Below are 23,969 nucleotides of genomic sequence, written 5' to 3'. Positions count from 1 at the left end.
GGCTTCCACCACTGGGGAGTGGAGCTAGAGCCTGTGCCCCAATAGATTAAGTTCCCAGGTCCAGGAGTTCCAGAGAGGGCAAGAGAGCCACACTGGGGGCCTCGGATTACCTGTAATTCCTGGTGATCTCCTCCTCAGACTTCTCAGAACACACCACTGTGGCCCCTGGAGCTCCCTGGAACCATTCCACTCCTCTCCCCTCTACCTTGATTGAGAAATGGGCTGGAAGTGACTGGGTTAGGAGGCTAGCCAGTTCTGTTGAGGTGGGGGACGGTTCCCTATTTTAGGCTTCGGATCATCCCTGGTCTTCTGAGGGTCTTCAATAAAGACCTCTATACTCTCTTTGGAGCCTTGGGAACCTCCCTGTGCCAGCCCTGTTGCTCTCTCAATACCCTCTTTTGAGAAATGGGGATGAAAAAGAACCAAGTAGAGATCAGACAACTAGTAGGCCACAGTGAGGGTTGGGGATGGGGAGGAGGAGGCCAGCCTGGACCATCATATCCACCTGGTACCTTGGAGAGCTCCAATGAAATGGCCTTTGTAGGTTAGGTTTGAGCCCAGGAATTCATAAACAACTTTATGACATTGCTTTCCCCAGCTCCTGACCTCATGTGCATGGATTGGATCCTGATTTACATACCAAAGACTGTGAGCTGAGCTAATGCTCCGTCCAAGTCCTAGACTAACTACTGGGTGGTACACAATGGGATGGACCTGAATAACACTGTAAAGTCTGTAAAAACTGAATGGAAAAAAACCCCACACCAACAGAAGGCAGGATGGAACTTGTGGCCTGAACCTAACCGTATAGATTGCTTGCTAAAACAAATGTATCAACATTCTTCATATGATTTAAACAAGGCCCATATTATATATTATGAATACACAATATTCAAAATGGCCAGGATACAATCCAAAATTACTCAGCATGCAAAGAATAATGAAATGCTCAATTCAAATGGGGAACAACAACCAGTAGATGCCAAGAATAAGATGATGCAGATGTTGGAATAATCTGACAAGCACTTTAAAGCAGCTTTATAAAAATGATTGAATGAGCAATCATCCTTGAAACAAATATTAAAATGGAAAGTATTGGAATAGAAAAGAGGGGACATAAAGACTAACCAAATGGAAATTTTGGAACTGAAAGATAAAATTTTAAAAAATCACTGGGTAGGCACAACAGCAGAATAGAGATGACAGAGTGAAGAGCCAGTGAACTTAAAAATAGATCAATAAAAAATATTAAACCTGAACAACACAGAGAAAAAAAGATTGAAAAACAACAACAGTCTGAGGAACTTGTAGGGTAACAACAAAAAGTCTAATATTCAAGCTATTGGAGTCCCAGAAAGAGAGGAGTGTGGGGCAGAAAAAATATTTGAGGCCAGGTGAAGGCAGTGGCTCAAGCCTGTAATTTCGGCACTACAGAGGGGGCCAAGGCGGGAGGATCATCTGAGCCCATGAGTTTGAGACCAGACTGAGCAACATAAGGAGACCCTGTCTCTAAAATAATAATAATAATAAAATAAAAAAATAAAATAAAAAAAAGCTAGGCGTGGTGGCATTTGCCTGTGGTCCCAGCTACTTGGGAGGTTGAGGTGGGAAGATTGCTTGAGCTCAGGAGGTCAAGGCTGCAGTGAGCTGTGATTGTGCCACTGCACTACAGGCCTGGGTGACAGAGCAAGACCCTGTCTCAAAAAATATACATATTTAAAGCAATAATGGCCCCAAACTTTCCAAGTTAGGTGAAGACATAAAGTCAAGAAGATGGGCAAACCCCCAATAGGATAAAGCCAAAGAAATCCACATCCAGACACATAATCAAATTGCTGAAAACTAATGGCAAAATAAAATATCTTGAAAGCAGTGAGAGAAAAATGGCTCATTACCTGTAGGAGAACAGTGATTTCAATGACTGTGGATTTCTCATCACAAACCGTGAAGGCCAGCGCTATGGTTTGAGCATACCCACCAAAACTCACATTGGAACCTTAGTTTCCAGTGCAACAATGTTGGCAGATGGTGCCTTTAAGATATGATTAGGTTGTTAAGATACCTTAATGTCTTTCTCGTGAGACTAGATTAGTTCTGATGGATTAGTTCTCTCTGAAATGCATTAGCTCCTATGAGAGCGGGTTGTTATAAAGTGAGGTTGTCTCTTGTGTTTGGTTTCTCTGCATGCACCTGCTGCCCCTTTGGCTTCTCTGCCATCTTGTGATGCAGCACATGGCCCTCACCAGAAGCTAAGCAGATGCCAGCACCATGCTGTTAACCTTTCCAGCCACCAGAGTTGTGAGCCAAATAAATCTCTTTCTTCGTAAGTTACCCAGACCCAGGTATTCTATGATAGCAATACAAAACAGATTCAGACAGACAGAAGGAAATTACACACTTTTAAAGTGCCAAAAGGCTGAAAGAAAAGAACTATTGACCCTGAATTGCATATCCAGTGAAAATAGCCTTCATGTGAAATAAAGACATTCTCATATGAAAGAGTGAAATAAAGACATTGTCATATGAAAGAAAAGAAAACTAAGGGAATTCATAGCCAGGATACCTGTTCTAAAAGAATTGCTAAAGGATACTTGTTCTAAAAGAATTGCTAAAGGAAGTTCCTTTTTTTTTTTTTTTTTAAATCGAATTTTCCAGGCTGGAATGCAGTGGTGCGATCTCAGCTCACTGCGACCTCCACTTCCCTCCACTTCCCGGGTTCAGGCCATTCTCCTGCCTCAGCCTCCTGAGTAGCTGGGATTACAGGCCCCCGCCATGATGCCCGGCTAATTTTTGTATTTTTAGTAGAGACAGGGTTTCACCATGTTGGCCAGGCTGGTCTTCAACTCCTGACCTCAGGTGATCCACCTGCCTCGGGCTCCCAAACTGCTGGGATTACAGGCAAGAGCCACTGTTCCCAGCCAGGGAGTTCTGTAAACTATAAAAAGGATACAAGAAGGAAACTTGGAACATCAGGAATGAAGGAAGAAGAACAGGAATGGTAAACATCTTGGTAAATATAATGGACTATTCTCCTTTTGAGTTCTTTAAAACATGTTTGACAGTTCAAAGCAAAAGTTTTTAACATTGATGAGTTTTCAATGTATACAGAATATATAATACACTTGTAACATGAAGGAGAAAGGGTCATGCCTGTAATCTCAACACTTTGGGAGGCCAAGGTCAGGAGTTCGAGACCAGCCTAGTCAACATGGCGAAACCCCATCTCTACTAAAAATACAAAAATTAGCTGGGCTTGGTGGTGGGCACCTGTAATCCCAGCTACTCAGGAGGCTGAGGTGGGAGAATCACTTGAACCCGGGAGGTGGAGGTTGAAGTGAGCCGAGATCACACCACTGCACTCCAGCCTGGGCAACAGAGTGAGAGACTCCATCTCAAAACAAAAACAAAAAACAAATCCAACTTGAATTTCAAAGAACTGAAATAAAAAATATGCTCTCTGACCATAATAGAATTAAATCTGAAATCAATACCCAAAAAGATAATAAAATCTCCAATCATTTAGAAATTAAACACACTTCTAAATAATCCATGGGTCAAAGAAAATGTCTCCAAGGAAATTAGAAAATATTTTTAATTTAACAAAAATGAAAATACAATATATCAGACTTTGTGGGCTGCAGAAAGAGCAGTACTGAGAGGAAAATGTATAGCATTAAATGTTATTTTAGAACAGAAGAAATGTCTCAAATCCATAATCTGAGATTCCAATTTAAGAAACTAGAAAAAGAGCAAAATAAATCAGAATAAAGCAGAAGGAAGGAATAACAAAGATAAAAGGATAAATCAATGAAATAGACAACCAAAAAATGAAATCAAAAGCTAGGTCTTTGAAAGATCAATGCAACTGATAAACCTCTAGCAAGACTGACGAAGAAAAAAGACACAAATAACCAATAGCAGGTAAAAAAGGGGATATCACTACAAATCTCTCAGGCATTATTAAAAGGATAATAAGGAAATACTATTAATAACTCTACATACATAAATTTGACAACTTAGATGAAAAGGATCAATTCCTTGGAAGCCGCAAACTAACAGACCTCACCAAAATTAAGTAAGGCACCCAAGTGGCCTTGTCATTATTAAGGAATGTTAAAAAGCTTCTGAAAAAGAAATCTCCGGGTCCAAATGTTTTCGCTGATGAATTTTGCCAAATATTTAAAGAAGAATAATAATTATACATTATCTTTTCCAGATAGTAGAAGAAGGAATACTTTCCAATTCATTTTATAAGGCCAGAATTACCCTGATGTCAACCACAGACAAAAGATAGTAGCTGCAAAAATCCTCAACAAAATATTAGAAAATGGAATTCAGCAACATATAAAAGTAGTAATATGTCATGACCAAGGGAGGTTTATCTCAGGAATGCAAGAATTGATCATATTAACAGTCTAAAGAAGGAAAACCACATAATCACATTAATACATGCAGAAAAGTAAATGAGAAGGGAACTTCCTCAATTTGAGAAAGGCCATCCACAAAAATACATATAACTAATATCATATTTAATAATAAAAGACTGCATGCTTTTCTCTTGAGATTGGGAACAAGACAAGGCTGTCTACTCTTACTATTTCCATTCAACATAATAGTGGCAATTTTAGCCAGTGTAATAATGCAAGAAAAATAAAAACATACAAACTGGAAAGAAAGAAAGAAAATTGTCTCTATTCACAGAAGACATGATTATATACCCAAAGAATCTCAGAGAAGCTACAGAAATACTCTTAGAACCAATTAGTGAGGTTAGCAAACTCATCAGATACAAAGTCAACCTATAAACGCCAATCACACTTCTATAAACAAGCAATGATCAACTGGAAACAAATCCAAAAAATAATAATAAGGTTGGGTGTGGTGGCTCACGCCTGTAATCCCAGCACTTTGGGAGGCTGAGGTGTGTGGATCGCTTGAATACAGGAGTGCAAGGTTGCAGTGAGCTATGATCGTGCCACTTCACTCTAGCCTGGCCCATAGAGCAAGACCCTGTCTCAAATAATAATAATAATAACATTTACAATAGCTCCCAAAAGTGAAATACTTGGATATAAATCTAACAAAACATGTACAAGATCTGTATGCTGAAACCTACAAAACACTGATGACAAAAATTGAAGAAGGCCTAAATAACGGGAGAGACATGCCCTGTTCATGGATAAGACTCAGAATAGTAAAGAAGTCAATTATCTCCAAATCGTTTTACAGATTTAAAGCAATTTAAGGCCCGGCGCGGTGGCTCATTCCTGTAATCCCAGAGCTTTGGGAAGTCAAGGCGGGAGGATCACCAGGAGTTTGAGGCCAGCCTGGGCAGCATAACAAGACTTCGTCTCTGAAAAGCAAAAAATCCAAAAAACCAACCAACCAAACAAACGAAAAAATGACCATAGTGGCACGCACCTGCAGTCTCAGCCCAGCTACTCGGGAGACTGACGTGGGAGGGTTGCTTCAGCCTGGGAGGTAGAGGCAGCAATGGGCCATGATCGTGCCCCTGCACTCCGACCTGGGTGACAGAGTAGATCCTGTCTAAAAAAAAAAAGCAATTCCAATTAAAAAATTGTAGCTTGATTTCTTTTGTAGATATCGTCAAGCTGATTTGAAAATTTATATGGAAGGTCAAAGGAATTAAAATAGCCAAAACAATTTTGAAAAAGAACAAAGTTACAGAAATCACACTACCTAATTTTAAGACTAATTTATAGTGACAGAAAGCAGATCAGTGGTTTCCTGGGAGCAGGGGACAGGCAGGCAGAGGGGCTGAAGAAAAGGATTATGACAGGACAAGAAAAGTTTTGGGGTTGTGAATAGATTCATTATCTTGTTTGTGGTGTTGGTTTCATGAATGTATATATGTGACAAATTTGTCAAATTATACACTTTAAATATGTACAGGCCAATTATAACTCAATAAAGCTATTTTTAAAATAAGTATTCTTTCCAAAGAGACATATTACTTTTACATCCAGTAGGTGGCAGCTGGAACCATGGATTTTGACAGCATGTTTGAGTCTAACCCTCCAGCCGTATTTTAGTTTGTAAAATAACATATAGGAGGTGAAATATCTATGTAGGTTAGTTAGCATTGTGGTATATTTTATAAGATTGTGATGAAAATAAAAAGGAACATAATAGGTCATTACCAGGTTACTATTTATTGTTCCTTGAAGCTTTAATATAGTTAAGTATGAAATGCAGAATCAAGAAGAGATATGTACCCACCCACCCTGGCAATTTACAAAGAATCAAGAGGCTGATTGACAGTTGAACGATTCTTCGCCCTTCTATAGTACCTTTTACAGAAAGCCTTATAAGTGTGTTATCAAAACCACCTGTCACCCCTTGTTAAAAATGCTCTGCCTTTTAAAAGTTGTAAATTAAAACTTAACGCTGTTAATAAAATCATTGCCTCATTTTTCTTTCTAACTAGATTGAAATTTCAGGCCCAGAATTCTCTAGTTGTCTTCAGAGCTCCCTCTGGCAGGAAAGAAGACCTGTCCTCATCCCGCATAGGAGTAGGGAGCAATTCCTTTGACCCCCAGACCAGTTATCTGTTGAAAAAGAAAAGAGGGAATCTCAGGTGAAAGGTAATTCACAAGTATTCTTCAAAAGCATTTTTATGATTTGTAGTAATATACTTAGCCACCTATTATCTTTGTTTTATCTCCTATCATAAAAAGGAATTACCTGACTGGGTATTTATGGTCCAACCCAATTATTCATATAGTTTATAATTCAACTAGCAATCATTTACGACTAACTTAGATTTAAAACTGGATTACTCCTATCATCTGCCGCCTGCTAAGAAAGGGGTTTCTACATTATGTATTTCTTTTCAGCTCAAAAGCTCTACGATTTTTATCAGTGTTTATTCTGCTGCCAAAAGATGTTTAAAATCTGAAAAATCCTTAAGACATCAAAACAATCAACTGATCTTCTAGGCATGTTGTAAATACTGGCTTTCCAAGTTCATTCTACTGATCTGAAGAATTTCAATAAACAGGAAGTAAAAAAATTAAAGTAATGTACAAAGTAGGCTAAACACATCATCTTGGACTTCAGATAACTTACTCTCTAGAAAATTGAAATAAAATGTTTTTCAGTCTAGTATGATGAGCTTAACATGCTAAATAGGATTATGCTTTGGAAGTATGCAAAAGTACCAATCACTCAGTTACTTACAGGGGATCCCCCACCCCCAAAATAAAAGAAATAGCCATATCACCTTGAAAATTCCACCAGCTTCAGGTTGCCTCAAAAGACCCTCGGGGTCCATCCCATCCTGGGCGCAGGTCACATACATTTCAGAGTAATTCTTCCCTCCAAAGCAGCATGAAGTTGTTTTATCAACAGGCAACTTCACAGTTTGAAGTCTTTTCCCTAGACCACCAAATATTTTATTTTAAGTTTAGTTGTAGCAATTTCCAACCTGTGTATTGTTTCTAGGGAAGATCTAAGAAGACTGTGGAGGTCAGGATTCATCTGTGCATTTAATATTTAATCTACTTTCCCTGACAATTTATTTTGAGCAAAAAGTCACACCTCTACAGGAAAAGAAATTCTGACTGTAACTATAGGGCTATATCTCTGCCTAGCCATGACAAGGATTTTTCATTTTGCTGCAGGCCTACCTGTCACAGGATCTAAACGAATCACTCTTCCTCCATTGTAACAGGCCACCCAGAGCTTCCCCTCAGCATCAATACACATTCCATCTGGGATTTGTTCTTCCTTTTCTAGCTTGTAAACACTTCTGCGGTTGGCTATGGTTAAAAGGCAAAAACAAAAACAGAACCACAACAAAACAACAGGCCACTAAATACTGAGAATCAAACAGAGAGCTCTCAAGCTGGTTATAAATACAGATCACTTCAGCTTATCCAGTGTCTGGCATGTGAACAAAGGATTTTTACCACATGATTGGGATGGATTCATTGTCTTTTATTTGGGTACAGGCATATCTGTTTAAGCATTCAGAGGGAGAGAGAAAAAAGAAAGCAGAATTCTTACTAAAATACCAATAATACTTCTTTTTGAAGCTGACCTGAACTGGGGCCCTGCATGTCTATGTCAAGTACATGTCAGCTTGTGGTTAGACATTTGCTGTTTCAGTTACAAAACTCTTGAGATCCGCAAGGCAACTTAATGGTACCACGTGAACAGTACATGCACAAAAACTAGCAAGATACATGAATTCTTTTTCTGCCTGACTGAGTGCTCCAAATTCAAGACTAAATATTAGAAGAGCCTGTTTCTTGCAGGAGGGGCACTCAGAAACAAAGTAGGTGCCCTTAAAGGGGGGTAACCGTGGTATACAAAAAACAAATATCAAAATCCAGAACTTTATACTACAAAGTCCAGGTCACTACAGTCATTAGATTGAGGTATAATGGAAAAATGTTAAAACCACATACAATGACAATGGGTAAAAACAGTCATAAAAAAGAGCACTACATCTTTCTTTCTTTCTTTCTTTCTTTCTTTCTTTCTTTCTTTCTTCTTTCTTCTTTCTTTCTTTCTTTCTTTCTTTCTTCTTCTTTTCTTTCTTTCTTTCTTTCTTTTTTTTTTGACAGAGTCTCGCTCTGTCGTCAGGCAGGAGTACAGTGGCGCGATCTCGGCTCACTGCAACCCCTGCCTCCCGGGTTCAAGCGATTCTCCTGCTTCAGCCTCCCGAGCACTACATATTTCAAAGCAAAACATCTGCACCAGAATAGTTTGCCTCTGATTAAATCTGCATGCAGAGTTCTGGGGATATTTTTTCCAAGTCATTTTTATTATTAGTGTTGCTCTTTTGTTTCATAAAAGGTTTGGCACCTTTCATGAAACAGTTTCAAGGACTCCCTTCTAGATTCTAAATAATTCCTTCCCTCCCAGTTTCCAACTATGGCTCCTTTCAAGCGTATTGATGGAGTTGGACAACGTGCAATTACTTTTTTTTTTTTTTGCTTTTCCATTTTGAAAGGTTGGTAATTAGCTTCTGAGTACTTGCCTATGGTTAACTAAAGTACAAACAAGAAATAGCAATCAAAAACCTCAAGTTTTCTGCTCTTTTGCGCCAATACTCCATTAAGTATTATCTGCCTTTAGGCACCTCCTGGTAGAATAGGATCTCTTTTGCAGTGAACCTCTTTCTGGTGATGATGGCAAGGAAAAGGATTGAGAATCTACCCATATTTGTATTAATTATTTTTTATTAGCTTCCCCAGATCTATCCATATTATGCCAAACTCTTGCCATATTTAAATATGTTGAGGACCATGATTTGATTGGCAGCACAGTCAAGTCTGTGCTGTCGTTACTATATTAGAATAGTAGCATCAGAAAGCTCTCCATTTAAGTAAAGACTTCTTCACATGAGGCGAGGGAGAGGCGCCTTACTAGTCACAAACATATGAAAACAATAGTGGCATCACTGAGACAAATAATGAAAAATACATACAGATCTGTCCTGTCTGCAGGTCATAGTCAAAGGCATCCACGGAGTAGGACAGGCTGTCAATGTAATAGAAGATTTTGTGGTCTAGCGACCAATCCAAACCATTGGAGATGTCCACCTGGTCAAAGTACTTTTTCACGTGGTGATCAGGAAAGAGGGAGTACAGGGCCCCCTGGTGCCGCTCAAGAACTGCTGGAGCTGTTTCCTCAGCCATGGTGCCTACAAAAACCAAACAGCACTGAGCTCTGCCCCATAGCATCTCACCCCATGCACGACACCATCCTTTCTCACCAGGGATCCTTTCCAGTGATTAAATCAAAGGAAATCACTATACAATTCCAATCCGGGCCATATATATATATGTGTGTGTGTGTGTGTGTGTATATATATATATATATATATATATATATAAAGTGTATATAATATGTATATATATGTGTATATAATATGTATATATGAGTATATATAATATGTATATATAAGTATATATAATATGTATATATGTATATATAATATATGTATATATAATTTTATATTATATTTATATAATATTATATTATATAATTATATAATATTATATAATATATATTATATAATTATATAATATTATATAATATATATATTATATAATTATATAATATAATTAAATATGTAATTATATATAATTAAATATATAATTATATTATAATTATATATAATTATATTATAATTATATATAATTATATAATATATTTATATAATATAATTATAATATAATTATATTATATTATATAATATAAATATATTATATAATATATTATAATTATATAATATAAATATATTATATAATATAAATATATTATATAATATATTATAATTATATAATATAAATATATTATATAATTATATTATATAATTATATTTTATTTATATAATATAATTATATAATATAATTATATTTTATTTATATAATATAATTATATTATATAATTATATTTTATTTATATAATATAATTATATTATATAATTATATTTTATTTATATAATATAATAATATAATATAATTATATTATATAAATATAATAATATAATATAATTATATTATATAAATATAATAATATAATATAATTATATTATATAAATATAATAATATAATATAATTATATTATATTTATATAACAAAATTATAGTATATTATTATATTATATTATATTTATATAATATAATTATAGTATATTATATAATATTAGTATATTTATATAATATAATATAATATAATTATATTATATTATTATATTATATAATATATTATATTATTATATTATATAATATAATAATATAATATAGTTATATTATATTTATATAATATAATTATATTATATTTATATAATATAATTATATTATATTTATATAATATAACTATATTATATAATTATATTATATTTATATAATATAACTATATTATATAATTATATTATATTTATATAATATAATTTTATATTATATATACTTATATATATATATATAAAATGACAATTATCTTGCATATAATGCAAATTAAAACTGTGCCTAGAAGTTCTGGTTCAAGATAAGAAGGAGTAAACGTGCACGAACCTCATTTTCTCCCACTGAGCACAGCTATAAAACCTAGATAAAATACATGGCACAGCCATCTTGGAACTCTGAAAAGCAAATATTAGCAGGTAGCTCAGGGAAGAACAGCAGACTTGGAAGTACCATGGAATTGATGGTGAGCTCTTCATTTTCTTCTCTGGTATCTGCCAGCCTGAACTCAACACATCCTGAAATCTGGAAATGTGCACTGTGGTGCAGACAGAGATCCAAGAGGAACCCCCTAGATCTGGCTCAAGGAGCAGAAAAAGAAACTCCTGAAGCTCAGAGAGAGTGGAGAAAATCCCTAGGTTATTTTCTACTCCTTTTTCTCCATTGTCTCACGCACCAGTCCCCAGACAATACCGCAGCACGGGTAGCAACGGCAGAGAGAATGGCCAGCAGCAGGAAACTGTAGGAATGAAAACTCCAAGGGAAGGAGACATTCATCTCCATTGGGTGAAGCTGCAGCCCCAAAAGGGTGATGGCGAATACTGTTGCTTTTATATTCTCTTTCTCTGTCCTTCTTGCTGGTTGGCCCCAGAGGCAGCACAGTCATAGAAATGGGTGGTTTCTGGCTGGAGGAATGAAAAGGAGAGCTCCAGGAAACTGGAAATGACTGAGAGATAGTGAAAGGGCAGTTGCTCAGGAACGCAACCCCCTTAAGCTGTTTATGATCTCCCAGGCTCACCCCCAACTTGGACTTTTACATGCATGAATTGGATTCGAATTAGCCTACTGAAGACATTGAGAGCGGAGTTGATAGAACTCCTTCTGGGTCCCTGACTGACCACTGAGTGGCACACGTGTGGGACAGATCCTAATAACATCTAATAAAAAACAGGTTGGAACTTGTGGCCTGAACCTACACATATACATTGCCTGCTAAGACAACTAAGACAACTATAACAACATTCTTCAAAGGATTTCTTCTTCTTCTTTTTTTTTTTTTGAGATAGGGTCTCACTATATCATCCAGGCTGGAGTGTTGTGGCACAGTCATGGCTCACTGCAGCCTCGACCTCCCAGGCTCAGGCAATTCTCCTACCTCAGCCTCCTGAGTAGCTCGGGCTACAGGCACATACCACCACGCCAGGCTAGGTTTTTGTTGTTGTTGTTGTTGTTGTTTTGTATTTTGAGTAGAGATGGGGTTTTGCCATGTTGCCCAGGCTGGTCTCAAACTCCTAGACTTGCTCTGGTTGCCCAGGCTGGAGTGCAGTAATGCAGTCTCGGCTCATGCAGCCTCCACCTCCCCCAGGCTCAGGTGATTCTCCTACCTCAGCCTCCCGAGTAGCTCAAGCAGCTCAAGCAATCCACCTGCCTTGGCCTCCAAAGTGCTGGGGTCACAGGCATGAGCTGCCATGCCAAGCCTCCTCCTTCTCCTTCTCCGTCTCCTTCTTCTTCTATCTTCTTCTTCTTTTTTTTTTTTTTTTTTTTTGGCAGAGTGTTGCTCTGTTGCCCAGGCTGGAGTGCAGTGGCGTGATCACAGCTCATTGCAGCCTCAACCTCCCGGACTGAAGCATTCCTCCCACCTCCGCCTCTGAGCAGCTGGGACTATGGGAGTAAGCCACCATGCCTGGCTCATTTGTTTTATTTTTTTTGTAGAGACGGGGTTTCACTGTGTTGCCCAGGCTGGTCTCAGACTCCCGAGCTCAAGTGATCTACTTGCCTCGGCCTCCCAAAGTGCTGGGATTATAGGCTTGAGCCACCGCGCCCGGCCAAAGGATTTCAACAAGACTCAGGGCCTCATAATATTCAAAATGTCTGGAACACAACCCCAGATTACTTGGCAACACAAAGAAACATGGAAATCTCAACTCACATAGGAGAAGAGAATCAACAGATGCCGAAAATGAGATGGCACAGATGCCAGAGACAATGTAGATGGGAAGCCTGAATAGCAAGCAAGACAGGGTCGATCCTCCCTCCCTGGGGAGAAGGATGTTCCCTCGGCAGTTTCCTGCTCTAGGGCAGTTGGGTTTATTTCATGACTCTCCCTGCACATTATCTGCCTCACAGAAAAAGAGGCCTGGAACATGCATGTGAATCTCCTGCTGCTTGGAAAGCCTCTTCCTTGGTGGATAGAATAATCTAGAGCCCTGGCTTCATTATCTAGTAACAAGCATAGACAGGTCAGATCTTGGGTGTGGTGATATATTCAGGGTGTGATCACCTTGAGAATCCATCTAGACTATAAGATAACCCCACCTTTTTCTGGGCCTGGGGCACCTCCGAGCACCTGCCAAGAGCTATGACCTCTCTTGAGAAAGAGTCTCAGGTGCTTCTGGCAGATGCATAGCACTAGTATATACCTAACAGGTATATACTAGTGTACTAGTGTTATGCATCTGCCAGAATACTATAGTATTATATTATAATTATATATAATATAATATTATATATTAATATAATATATTATATATTATATAATTATATTTATATATAATATAATATTATATATTAATATAATATATTATATATTATATAATTATATTTATATATAATATGATATTATATATGCTTATATAATTATAATACTATATTATAATATATAATTTAAAATTATATATTATAATACATAAAGTAAAACTATATATTATTATAAGTATAATATTATAGTATTGGCATTAGTACTATAGAATACTATAGTAATACCTAATAGTTACACCTACAATGACACCTACAATTTTAAGAGGTCTCCTGATGGCCCAGAGACTCCATGCTAAGAATGGAGGCCTTGGAGGCCATCTTTATTTTTGTCTCACAGAGTGCCTCAGAACTGTAAACTTTTTAAGAAAAATATGGAGCTCTTCATGCATTTGCATGTCATCCTTGTGCATGGGCCATGCTAATCTTCTCTCTATCGTTCCAACTTTAGTAGATGTGCTGCTGAAGCGAGCACAGAACTGTCAACTTCTACTTAAAAGAAGGAGAGAAAATCAATTTCACCAGGAGGTGAAATATCCAATCACATATCTTTATCTTGCAGAAATTACTGCAGAAGGGCTTCCAACAGATTCTCATCTTTAATCTTTCAACCTGTCCCGGACCATATCTGTGGTTGTATAAAGTCCAGGAAGATGGGAAGCAGTCTACAGTCAGCTGCTCTGACCTCTCCTGCCTTCCATATTGAACTTGCACAGGGCCAGGACAGCAGGGCCAACTATGTGAGGCGGCAGTGTGGGAAGGTGGGAATAGTAGAGATGGAGAATCAACTTCGGCTAACTCAGAAGGTTATTATGATGAGAAATATATGTGAAATGCAGTATCTAATTTAAAACTGTAGATAAAATTCTTTTAAACCTGCATGTAAGTCATTCTGCAACTATCATAGTAAACTTTGGTTCAAGAAAGAATCATCAATGAATGTAAAACTTAAGGAAGAAATTTTGATGAGGACCAGGATATTTGTGTGGACTTAGAGTATCTCCCCATGTTGTAGCCAGCCTCCAAGATAGCCCCTAATGATTCCCACCTTTCAGCATTCTCACCCTTGGATAGTTCCCTCTGTCATTGTCTGTGTGACCAATAGCATATGGCATAAGTGATGGTATGTCACTTCCGATTGGTTAAAGACTGTAGCTTGCATCTTGGATCTTGGGTGCATGCGTTCTCTCTCTCTCTCTCTCTCTCTCCTGTTATCACTGGTTCTAGGGGCAGCCATGTCCTGAGCAGCCCTGTGGAGAGACCCACCAGCTAAGGAACTGAAGCCTCCTGCCAACCCCTATGTGAATGAGCTTGGAAGTGGATCTTTCAGACCTCTGCAGAGAATCCAGCCTTTTTCGAGGCTGCAGCCCCTGTGGAAAGCTTGACTACAGTCTTATGAGATAGCCTGAACTGGATCCATCCAGCTAAGCTGCACCCAGATTCTTGACCTTCAGAAACCATCTGAGATAATAAATATTTCTTATTTTAAGCCTCTAAGTTTCAGGGTAATTTGTTATCCAGCAATAGATAACTAACAACCCCCACAAATTGCTTATAAATTGCATTAAAATAGTTATGCAGTAGAGAAATCTGACAGGGCCTTAACCTGGTGATCAAAATCACTAACGAGGGGACACACGGACATCGTGTACCTCCAGATGGGTTACCCTGAGAACAGAACATTATCTATGCGGTATTCCAGTCAGGAATGTATAACATCAACTTAATCACAAACAAACACTAGACAAATACTAAATAAGGAATGCCCTATTAAAAAAGGGGGAGTTGGGTAGGCCTGGCTGTATTCTTCAAAAATGGCAATGTTATAAAAAACAAACAAAAAAAGCTATGAAAATGTTCCAGTTTTAAAAAAGATCAAAGAGATATGAAAAGGAAATGCAATCCATGAGCCTAGACTGCATCCTGTGCTGGAGGGAAAAATGTGAGAAAGAACACTTTTTGTACAATTGACAAAACTGGGATTTAGATAGTATATCAGATAAAATGACTGTGTCAATGCTAAACTTCTCTAAGTTGATCACTCTAACTGTGGTCATGTAAGAATATGTCGTCTTTCTTGGGAAATTCACACTGCAGCATTTTAGGGGTAAAGGCACATAGGATATACATGCAACCTACTCTCACATGATTCTGGAGATAGGCCAGGTGCAGTGGCTCACACCTGTAATCCCAGCACTTGGGAGGAAGAGGTGTGAGGATCACTTGAGCTCAGGAGTTTGAGACCAGCCTGGGCAACATAGTGAGATCTCATCTCTATTTTTTTTTTAAATAAAGGACTCCGGAGATAAATATGTTTAGATATATACAGACAGCAAATGATAAAGCAAATGGAACAAAATGTTAGCAATAGGTGAACCCGGGTAAAAGGTATACAAGTGTTGTTTGTACTATTCTTTTTTTTTTGAGATGGAGTCTCGCTCTATTGCCCAGGCTGGAGTGCAGTGGTGCGACCACAGCTTACTGCAAGCTCCACCTCCCAGGTGCATGCCATTCTCCTGCCTCAGCCTCCCGAGTAGCTGGGACTACAGGCGCCCACCACGCCCGGCTAATTTTTTGTATTTTTAGTAGAGACGGGGTTTCACCGTGTTAGCCAGGATGGTCTCAAATCTCCTGACCTCGTGATCTGCCCGCCTCGGCCTTCCCAAAGTGCTGGGATTACAGGCGTGAGCCACCACACCTGGCCTGTACTATTCTTATTTTTTTCTGTAAATTTGAAAATATTCCTGATTTAAACATCAACAACAAAACCCCTGTATTTAAAACTCATTTAAACCACCAAAATACCATACAGATTTTAGTCTCTGCTAGAGATGGAAATGCAAATGAAGATTTTATCATAGAATTTTTTTTTTGTCCTGCAACTTACTCAGGCAATAATAAAAGAAGAACCCAAGATTCATTATAAATAACACTTTTGAGGTAGTGAGAACTAACTAACTTACTTACTTTCTTTCTTTTTTCGAGACCGGGTCTCACTCTGTCACCCAGGTTAGAGTGCAGTGGCACGATCTTGGCTCACTGCAGCCTCAAACTCCTGGGCTCAGATGATCCTTCCAACTCAGCCTCCTGAGTAGCTGGGACCACAGATGCATGCCACCAGGCCCAGCTAATTTTTTGTATTTTTGGTAGAGACAGGGTTTCACCATGTTGCCCAGGCAGGTATCGAACTCCTGGGCTCATGCGACCTACTCGCCTTGGCTCCCAAAGTGCTGGATTACAGGCGGGAGCCACCACCCTGGTCAGTAGTGAGAACTTTGTATGTCAAAGTATTTCCTCCAAGGCTCAGTAATAAGTAGGTGTTAAGAGAAATCTTACCAGCAAAGTACCTCCCGGCGGGATCCACCTTCCCATCATTGAAGCGATTGTTTTTCTTGTCGTTATCCACCGTGGCCAAGACAACTGCTGATTGTTCTTTCCAGTTCAAAGCACAGAACTTTGTTCCAATGGTGGCAACATAGCCTCCCGACTGGCGAAGAGCCACGGAGCTGACTGGGGCATCTGTAGAGGTAAAGCAACAGTTTAAAAACAGTACCAGTTTAGTGGCTGAGGCCACTGAGATCACTGTGCTACCTGGCATCTCTTAGAGTGGGAGCCCAGCTCTCGTGACAATGGGAGCGCTCTCTTCCTTCTGTTGAGTAGGGAAGGCTATGTAACCTAGTACATTTGTTGAGTATGAATTCTGTGTGCTGATCTGGGCAGCAATAGATAGAAATGTGAAAAAACCCCAACTCCTCTGGAAGCTCCTAGTCTTGTGGGAAAAGCAGAGAAGTGAAAGTACAGTGGCCATGATATGGGGCAGGTGCCACATCCAGTTCAGAGGAGGAGTTTCTAATCTAGGGGCACCAGGACAGTCATCACAGAGCGAGTGATGCCCCATTTTGCCAGAAAATGCTCCAGAAAATTCAGAGACACAAACCGAGTTTATTTACAGCAACTAGGTTTTGTGACATCTCTCTCCCTCTCCAATCCAGGATTTGCATTTTTTTGTTTTTTGTTTTTTTTGAGACAGAGTTTTGCTCTTGTTGCCCAGGCTGGAGTGCAATGGTGCAATTTCAACTCACTGCAACCTCTGCCTCCTGGGTTCAAGCAATTCTCCTGCCTCAGCCTCCTGAGTAGCTGGGATTACAGGCATGCACCACGCCTGGCTAATTTTTATTTGTATTTTTAGTAGAGATGGGGTTTCACCATGTTGGCCAGGCTGATTTCGAACTCCTGACCTCAGGTGATCCACCCGCCTTGGCCTCACAAAGTGTTGGGATATTAGGCGTGAGCCATCACGCCAGGCCCAGGATTCGTCTTTTCTAAGGGGCCCTATTTTATATGTATTTAATTGCAAATTGTTTCTCAGATCCTTTTTTGGAAGTAAGCATGGTAAAAAATAATAAACAGATAGGAATGTAGATGCAGAGATAGTACAATCACATCTCTTCATTATATTACTATATTTTATGTTTTTAAATTTTAGGTTTTCTTCATTTAATATTTTTCCATGTATAAGAAAACTTTTTTTTTTTTTGAGATGGAGTCTTGCTCTGTTGCCCAGGCTGGATTGCAGTGTCGTGATCTTGACTCACTGCAACATCCGCCTCCCAGGTTCAAAGGATTCTCCTGCCTCAGCCTCCCTAGTAGCTGGGACTACAGGCTGTGCTACCATGCCTGGCTAATTTTTGTATTTTTAGTAGAGACACGGTTTCACCATGATGGTCAGGCTGGTCTTGAACTCCTGGCCTCAAGTGATCCACCCACCTCAGCCTCCCAAAAGTGTTGAGATTACAGGCATGAGCTACTGCACCCGGCCAAGAAAGCTTTTTTTTTTTTAATTTATTTTATTTTTTTAAGTGGAGAGATTGATTGCTGTGGTGAATGGTCACAGGAAATAAATTTATCAGAATAGATTTTGAAAGCATTTCCTAAGCACCCCTTCAGTGTAAGATAATGGGAGCTTCAGGAGCCACCCTTAGCTCAAAGCCCTGCTCACACTTTGATTGGAGCCATCAAGGGTCCCAAGGAATGTGTAGGACACACTCTCATTGGGGATCCCAGCCTGCAGCCTGAGACTTCTCTTGGTAGCTCTCTAAGCTACTGCTGACACCACAGCTTTTTCCATGGGTTGGGGGCGGGTGGTGGGGGGGGCGGGCTTTTCAGATCACAGGTTGGCATGTGTGTCTGCTGCAAAAGAGACTAGGAAAGGCAAGGGGACCCCATCCCCATTCTACCCTCAGAGGTCACAGTCACTTTACCACAGTCATACTTCTGGGTGAATTAAAAATTTGTTCCCTTTCATTTAAAAATAAAGAAGTTTAAGGCTGGGCATGGTGGCTCACACCTGTAATCTCAGCACTTTGGGAGGCCAAGGCAGGAGGATTGCTTGAGCCCAAGAGTTCAAGACCAGCCTGGGCAATATAGGGAGACCCTGTCTCTACAAAAAATAAATAAAAATTAGCTAGGTGTGGTGGCACGTGCCTGTGGTTCCAGCTACTCAGGAAGCTAAGGTGGGAGGATCGCTTGAGCATGGGAGATTGAGGCTGTAGTAAGCCATGTTTGCATTATTGCACTCCAGCCTGGGTGGCAGAGCCAGACCTTGTCTCAAAAAAAAAAAAAAAAAAAAAAAGTTGAGGTCCCAGTTCTGGGTTGAGAAAGAATGTCCCAAGATTATAGGAATTCCTGATATTTTTTCCCATGGGCTCAGTGAAAACAAGAAACTTCTTTCTCTATCAGTAATTACATTAAGCCTATTCCCTTGGGCCATAGAAAGTGATAAATCCCTTCTTTAGAATTCGCAGGGCCATAAACGCATCACACTCAAATGCACATGAAATTCCATCATGAATTCTATTTTGTGCAGTAAACAAAGATGGTCCTGGTTGATGCTTTATACATCCAAAAGCTAGTTTTCACTTTCAAAGAAGAGAGGCACCTGTTTTTGTTTTGTTTTGTTTTGTTTGAAAATTAAGGTCTTGGCCTGACCCAAGGCAGATAACTGGGTCTTTAACTTTCCATGGTTATCTGAAGGTATTAAGGAAAGACAGGAACTGGAGTGCCCCAGCATCCAAACAAAACTGGGAATGGGCTGGGCGTGGTTGCTCACGCTTGTAATCCCAACACTTTGGGAGGTCGAAGTGGGTGGATCTCTTGAGCCCAGGAGTTTGAGACTAGCCTGGGCAACATGGTGAAACACCATCTCTACAAAAAATACAAACTAGCTGGACATAGTGGCACGCACCTGTAGTCACAGCTACTAGGGAGGCTGAGGCAGGAGGATCCCTTGAGCCCCAGGAGATCAAGGCTGCAGTGAGCCGTGATCACACCATAGCACTCCAGCCAGGGCAACACGGTGGGACCCTGTCTCAACAAAAACAAAACAAAAAATAAACAAAAACACCCCCCCCCCAAAAAAAAAAAACTAGGAATGTTGCCCCTCATTCAAAGAGGAAGAGGAAAGTATTGACCATCCATAATTAAACCCTGGGTCAAAGTGGGAGGATATGGAGTGGGGACAGACAGCGTGACAAGTGTATTCAGTGTGCTTTAACAAGAAGGGTGCCGTGGTGACCGCCCCTCCCCTGGGAAAAGGTAGCTGGCTGATCTGAGTCCAGCCTTCATCCTTACCCATGGTCACTCGCTGTACTTGCTTGGTGAATGAATCCCACCGGCAAACCTTTTTTGCAGGAATGTCTACAAAGAGAAGAGAGTTGGACGCTTCCTCCCATACTGGGGACTCACCACACCGGCAGTTCTCTGGCAAAACACACTCAATCTTAATGGAAGACATGGTCGCAGGGGAGATCTATTGAAGGTAACAGAGGTGAGTGAAAGGTCATCGCACAGAACAAATACAGTAAAACACCTGGCTAAGAACTGGCAAGGCTGGATACACTTCCCCCAGATCAGAGCAGGATATGCAATGTGACAGGGAGAGACACATAGGCAAAAGAAAAGAGCTGATAACAGGGACCATGAAACATCTTCAACCAACTTACCAGTGACGTGTTTCTCGAATGATCTTTCAAAAAGAAAACAAAAAAGTGACACTCTGACCTCCACTCCTTGGTGTTTGTGACCCTCAGATAACTGGCTGTTGAAATAGTGCAAGGCCGTCCTTTATGTCAATACCCTGGGCCCCAGGGCGGGTCAGGGAGCTGGCAGTTTGCTCATTGGTGGCCCCTCTGGGTGTCTGCAGGGCACCTTCTGCTCCCCCACCTTCTGTTGATGCTGTTGAGCCCCTCTATGAGGGTGCAGAGGCCAGGGCCTGCCACACCTGCATTTTTCTGAGCTGCTTTACTGATTTATTTATTTTTCTTCTCTGTGTGGTTGATTTTTATGAACTGCATTTTTAGGACTATGTTCACCCCAATGAGAACTCGCTGAATTCGAACTAACACACATTTTCCAAGGCAGACCATGGAAGGAGTGGAGAAAAGGACAGCATCGAACCACCCTGGCAGGAACTGACAGCCCCTCAGTGATTTCTTGCTTCCCAGGAAGACACCGTGCCAGTTTGGCAAAGAGTGTTAGACTCCACAGGAGAGGAACAGTCTATGCTGGGACTTTAGGCCAGGGACCATGACCAGCGAACTGGGAGAAGACAGAGAAAAATTATCTGAAAAGGAGAAAAAATCAGATAAGAATCCCATGTGGGAGAGGAAAGACAGGCAACTTTCGAGAGCAATCTTTTCTTTCTGTACCTCTGCCCTGAGTAGGCAGTTTCCAGGAATGATCCACACTGCCTGCATTTGTCAGGCACAGGGCCTCAGGCCTGTGATCCCAGCTCTTTAGGAGGCTGAGGCAGGAAGATTGCTTGGGCCCAGGAGTCTGGGACTGGTATGGGCAACATAGTGAGACCCTGACTCTACAAAACAACAAAAAATTAGCGGGTGTAGTGGCACATGCCTGTGGTCCTAGCTACTCGGGAGCCTGAGGTGGGAGGATCATTTGAGTTCAGGAGGTGGAGGCTGCAATGAGCCGTGATCATGCCACTGCACTCCAGCCTGGGCAACAGAGTGAGAACCTGTCTCTAAATAAATAAATAAAAATGGCCTGCATCTTCATCCTTCTCCCAGGGTAGCTGTCTGCTTTGAAGTAAGTGGTCCTACACATGATGGGCAAATGAATAGAGAGGGAAAAAAGAAAAATAATGTTTGATCTAATATTTCCTTCAATAAATTACATTTTAAAAAAGAAACACAGGCCGGGCATGGTGGCTCATGCCTGTAATCTCAGCACTTTGGGAGGCCGAGCCGGGTGGATCATGAGGTCAGGAGTTCAAGACCAGCCTGACCAACATGGTGAAACCCCATCTCTACTAAAAATACAAAAAAATTGGCTGGGCACAGTGGCGGGTGCCTGTAATCCCAGCGACTCACGAGGCTGAAGCAGGAGAATCGTTTGAACCCGGGAGGCAGAGGTTGCAGTGAGCCGAGATTGCGCCACTGCATTCTAGCCTGAGCGACAGAGTAAGACTCCGTCTCAAAAAAAAAAAAACCAAAACAACAAAAAAACAAAACAAAACAAAAAAAAAAAACAGAAACCAAACCAAACCAAACCAAACCAAAACAAAAAAAAAACAAACAAAAAAACCTCAGCCCAAACTGGTCCCAAATACAAACTGCCTGCATCTGCAGCAGCATTTGAAATGTTTTTTGGCTATTAAAAATGGGCTCAGGCCGGTGCCGGTGGCTCGTGCCTGTAATTCCAGCACATTGGGAGGCTGAGGTGGAGGAACATTGAGGTCAGGAGTTTGAGACCAGCCTGGGCAACATGGTGAAAGCCCGTCTCTACAAAAAATACAAAAAATTAGCCGGGCTTAGTGGTTCGAGCCTGTGGTCCTAGCTACTAGGAAGGCTGAGGCCGGAGAATCGCTTGAACCTGGGAGGAGGAGGTTGCAGTGAGCCGAGATTGGGCCATGGCGCTCCAGCCTGGGCGACAGACTGAGACCTTGTCTCGAAAAAAAAAAAAAAAAAAAAGCGGGGGTGGGGGGCAGTGTTCAGACTACAAAGGCCTTCATCCTATCAGTCTTAGATAAGGCTCAAGAGCAGTGGCACGACTTTTGCAATAGCGACTTTTAACCCCATGCTCCCTAGTAGAAGCCGGTGGGGAGGGGACGGGGGTGCCAAATGTTCCATTTAGGCCCGGCCCGTGACCACAAAGGGGTGGCTGGGCAGCAGGGAGCAGGGACGGGGCTTCAGGTGCCCGCGCTGCACCCGGGGTACCTGTGCGGGTGAGAGGCCTCCACAACAATCTGGTAGAGCCGCTGGGACCTCGGGCGACGGCGACGGCGACAGCGACAGAGAGGCCCTGGGAATCTGAAGGTTGAGCCTGCCTCCTCCCTGGCGCAGGCTTTGCAGAGGGCGCACCAGTCAGCCCGGCTGAACGGGCCCGGGTCCCCGGATGGGCACAGAGCAGTCAGTCTCCTGGCGCGATCTCCTTCTGGCAGTCAGCTGTCAGTCGCCTTCTGGGAGATCGGGAGGAGCGGGTCTGGCTCTGTTGTCGCTGGGGCCTTTCCTTTCCAGGGAGGGGGCGGGGAGGCCGGCCTGGCTCGGGCACTCGCCAGGCTGGAGATTTCTCAGGCGGCTCGAAGGTCAGGCAGCGGGCCGAGGGGAGGGGAAACGCCTCCCGGGACCCGGCGGCTTGGCAGGTGGATGGCATGGGCCTGGGACCCCGCCCCGTCCCTGTCCCCGTCCCCCGCGGCTGGAAGAATCCTGCAAAGCCGCCCCTGGCAGGCCCGGGGATGGTGGGTACAGGCTTTTACGGCCCAGTGAACCTGAGCTTTGGAGTTTGGACGAATAGCTAGTTTACCTCTTACTTCAACCAAGAAAAGTTGTTAAATGCCGAACAGAGAGAGACTGGGACGGTTAAACCCAAACAGGTTAAAAAGGAAAGAACAAAGCTCCTCTCCATCCTGGTGGAGAAGACCCTGGTGGCTGAAGGCCAACTCTTGCAAAAACGTTTTTGGTGGGGGAACAGGAAAGACTCGATTTCATTTTCAAATCATATGGAAAACACATTCCTCAACAACACTCAGCTCCACAACCCCATTCTCAGCCTAAATGTATTCCTGGTCCTGCCATCTGACGGTCTGGGCTTTCTCCAAATAACCCATATTAAAAAAAAAAAATGGCCAGGGCCGGCACAGTGGCTCAGGCCTATAATCTCAGCGCTTTGGGAGGCCGAGGAGGGTGGATCGCTTGAGCCCAGGAGTTTGAGATGAACCTGGCAACAAAGTGAGACTTCGTCTCTACTAAAAATTTAAAAAAACCCAAAAAAACAAAAAAACAAAACAAACAAAACAAAACTGGCCAAGTGTGGTGGCTCATGCCTGTAATCCCAGCATTTTGGGAGGCTGAGGCAGGCAGATCACCTAAGGTCAGGAGTTTGAGACCAGCCTGACCAACATGGTGAAACCCCGTCTCTACTAAAAATACAAAATTAGCCGGGTGTGGTGGCACATGCCTGTAATCCCAGCTACTCGGGAGGCTGA

The 23,969-nt window shown here is 41.2% G+C and overlaps 1 protein-coding gene, 1 long non-coding RNA gene and 1 other non-coding gene across 6 annotated transcripts in view; 1 reads left to right on the top strand and 2 right to left on the bottom strand.

The window, feature by feature from the left end:
- Nucleotides 1-16,799, top strand: part of LOC117977760 (uncharacterized) — a 49,594-nt gene extending 32,795 nt beyond the window's left edge. The window contains exon 3 of the long non-coding RNA XR_004668940.3: nucleotides 14,699-16,799. This is a non-coding gene — a long non-coding RNA (uncharacterized LOC117977760). The remainder of the gene's footprint in view (nucleotides 1-14,698) is intronic.
- RGN (regucalcin) lies at nucleotides 6,155-23,233 on the bottom strand. Of its 4 annotated transcripts, none has more exons than XM_003809674.6 (8): nucleotides 22,702-23,233; nucleotides 20,473-21,092; nucleotides 20,102-20,279; nucleotides 16,808-16,990; nucleotides 9,458-9,673; nucleotides 7,650-7,781; nucleotides 7,244-7,398; nucleotides 6,155-6,569 (listed from the first exon to the last, which is right to left on the bottom strand). In XM_003809674.6, exons 3-8 carry the CDS (start codon nucleotides 20,262-20,264, stop codon nucleotides 6,519-6,521), a joined length of 900 nt encoding a protein of 299 aa, XP_003809722.1. In that variant the 5' UTR covers nucleotides 20,265-20,279; nucleotides 20,473-21,092; nucleotides 22,702-23,233; the 3' UTR covers nucleotides 6,155-6,518. The 4 variants fall into 4 exon arrangements, with proteins under 4 accessions (XP_003809722.1, XP_008960196.1, XP_003809721.1 ...); XM_008961948.4 differs by having other exon boundaries at nucleotides 20,102-20,167; nucleotides 22,702-23,230; XM_003809673.6 differs by lacking the exon at nucleotides 20,473-21,092 and having other exon boundaries at nucleotides 22,702-23,231.
- Nucleotides 13,840-13,946, bottom strand: LOC112438506 (U6 spliceosomal RNA). Its single transcript, XR_003026923.1, has one exon. It is a non-coding gene; the product is annotated as a U6 spliceosomal RNA (small nuclear RNA).
- Nucleotides 23,234-23,969: the final 736 nt, after the last annotated feature.

This window comes from Pan paniscus, chromosome X, assembly GCF_029289425.2.
Source record: "Pan paniscus chromosome X, NHGRI_mPanPan1-v2.0_pri, whole genome shotgun sequence".
NCBI lineage: Eukaryota > Metazoa > Chordata > Mammalia > Primates > Hominidae > Pan > Pan paniscus.
The sequence above is the reverse complement of the archived record's forward strand: the minus strand, read 5'-3'. Positions and strand labels throughout refer to the sequence as shown.

What these genes read in the sequence shown, in the direction of transcription:
- RGN (XM_003809674.6), bottom strand. Translation starts at nt 20,264, where the DNA reads ATGTCTTCCATTAAGATTGAGTGTGTTTTGCCAGAGAACTGCCGGTGT. An exon ending in CGCCGGGAGGTACTTTGCTG is followed by an intron (nt 9,674 to 16,807) that starts GTAAGATTTCTC and finishes TGGTTTTTGTAG; the next exon opens with GCACCATGGCTGAGGAAACA. An exon ending in CCTGCAGACAGGACAGATCT is followed by an intron (nt 7,782 to 9,457) that starts GTATGTATTTTT and finishes TTTTAACCATAG; the next exon opens with CCAACCGCAGAAGTGTTTAC.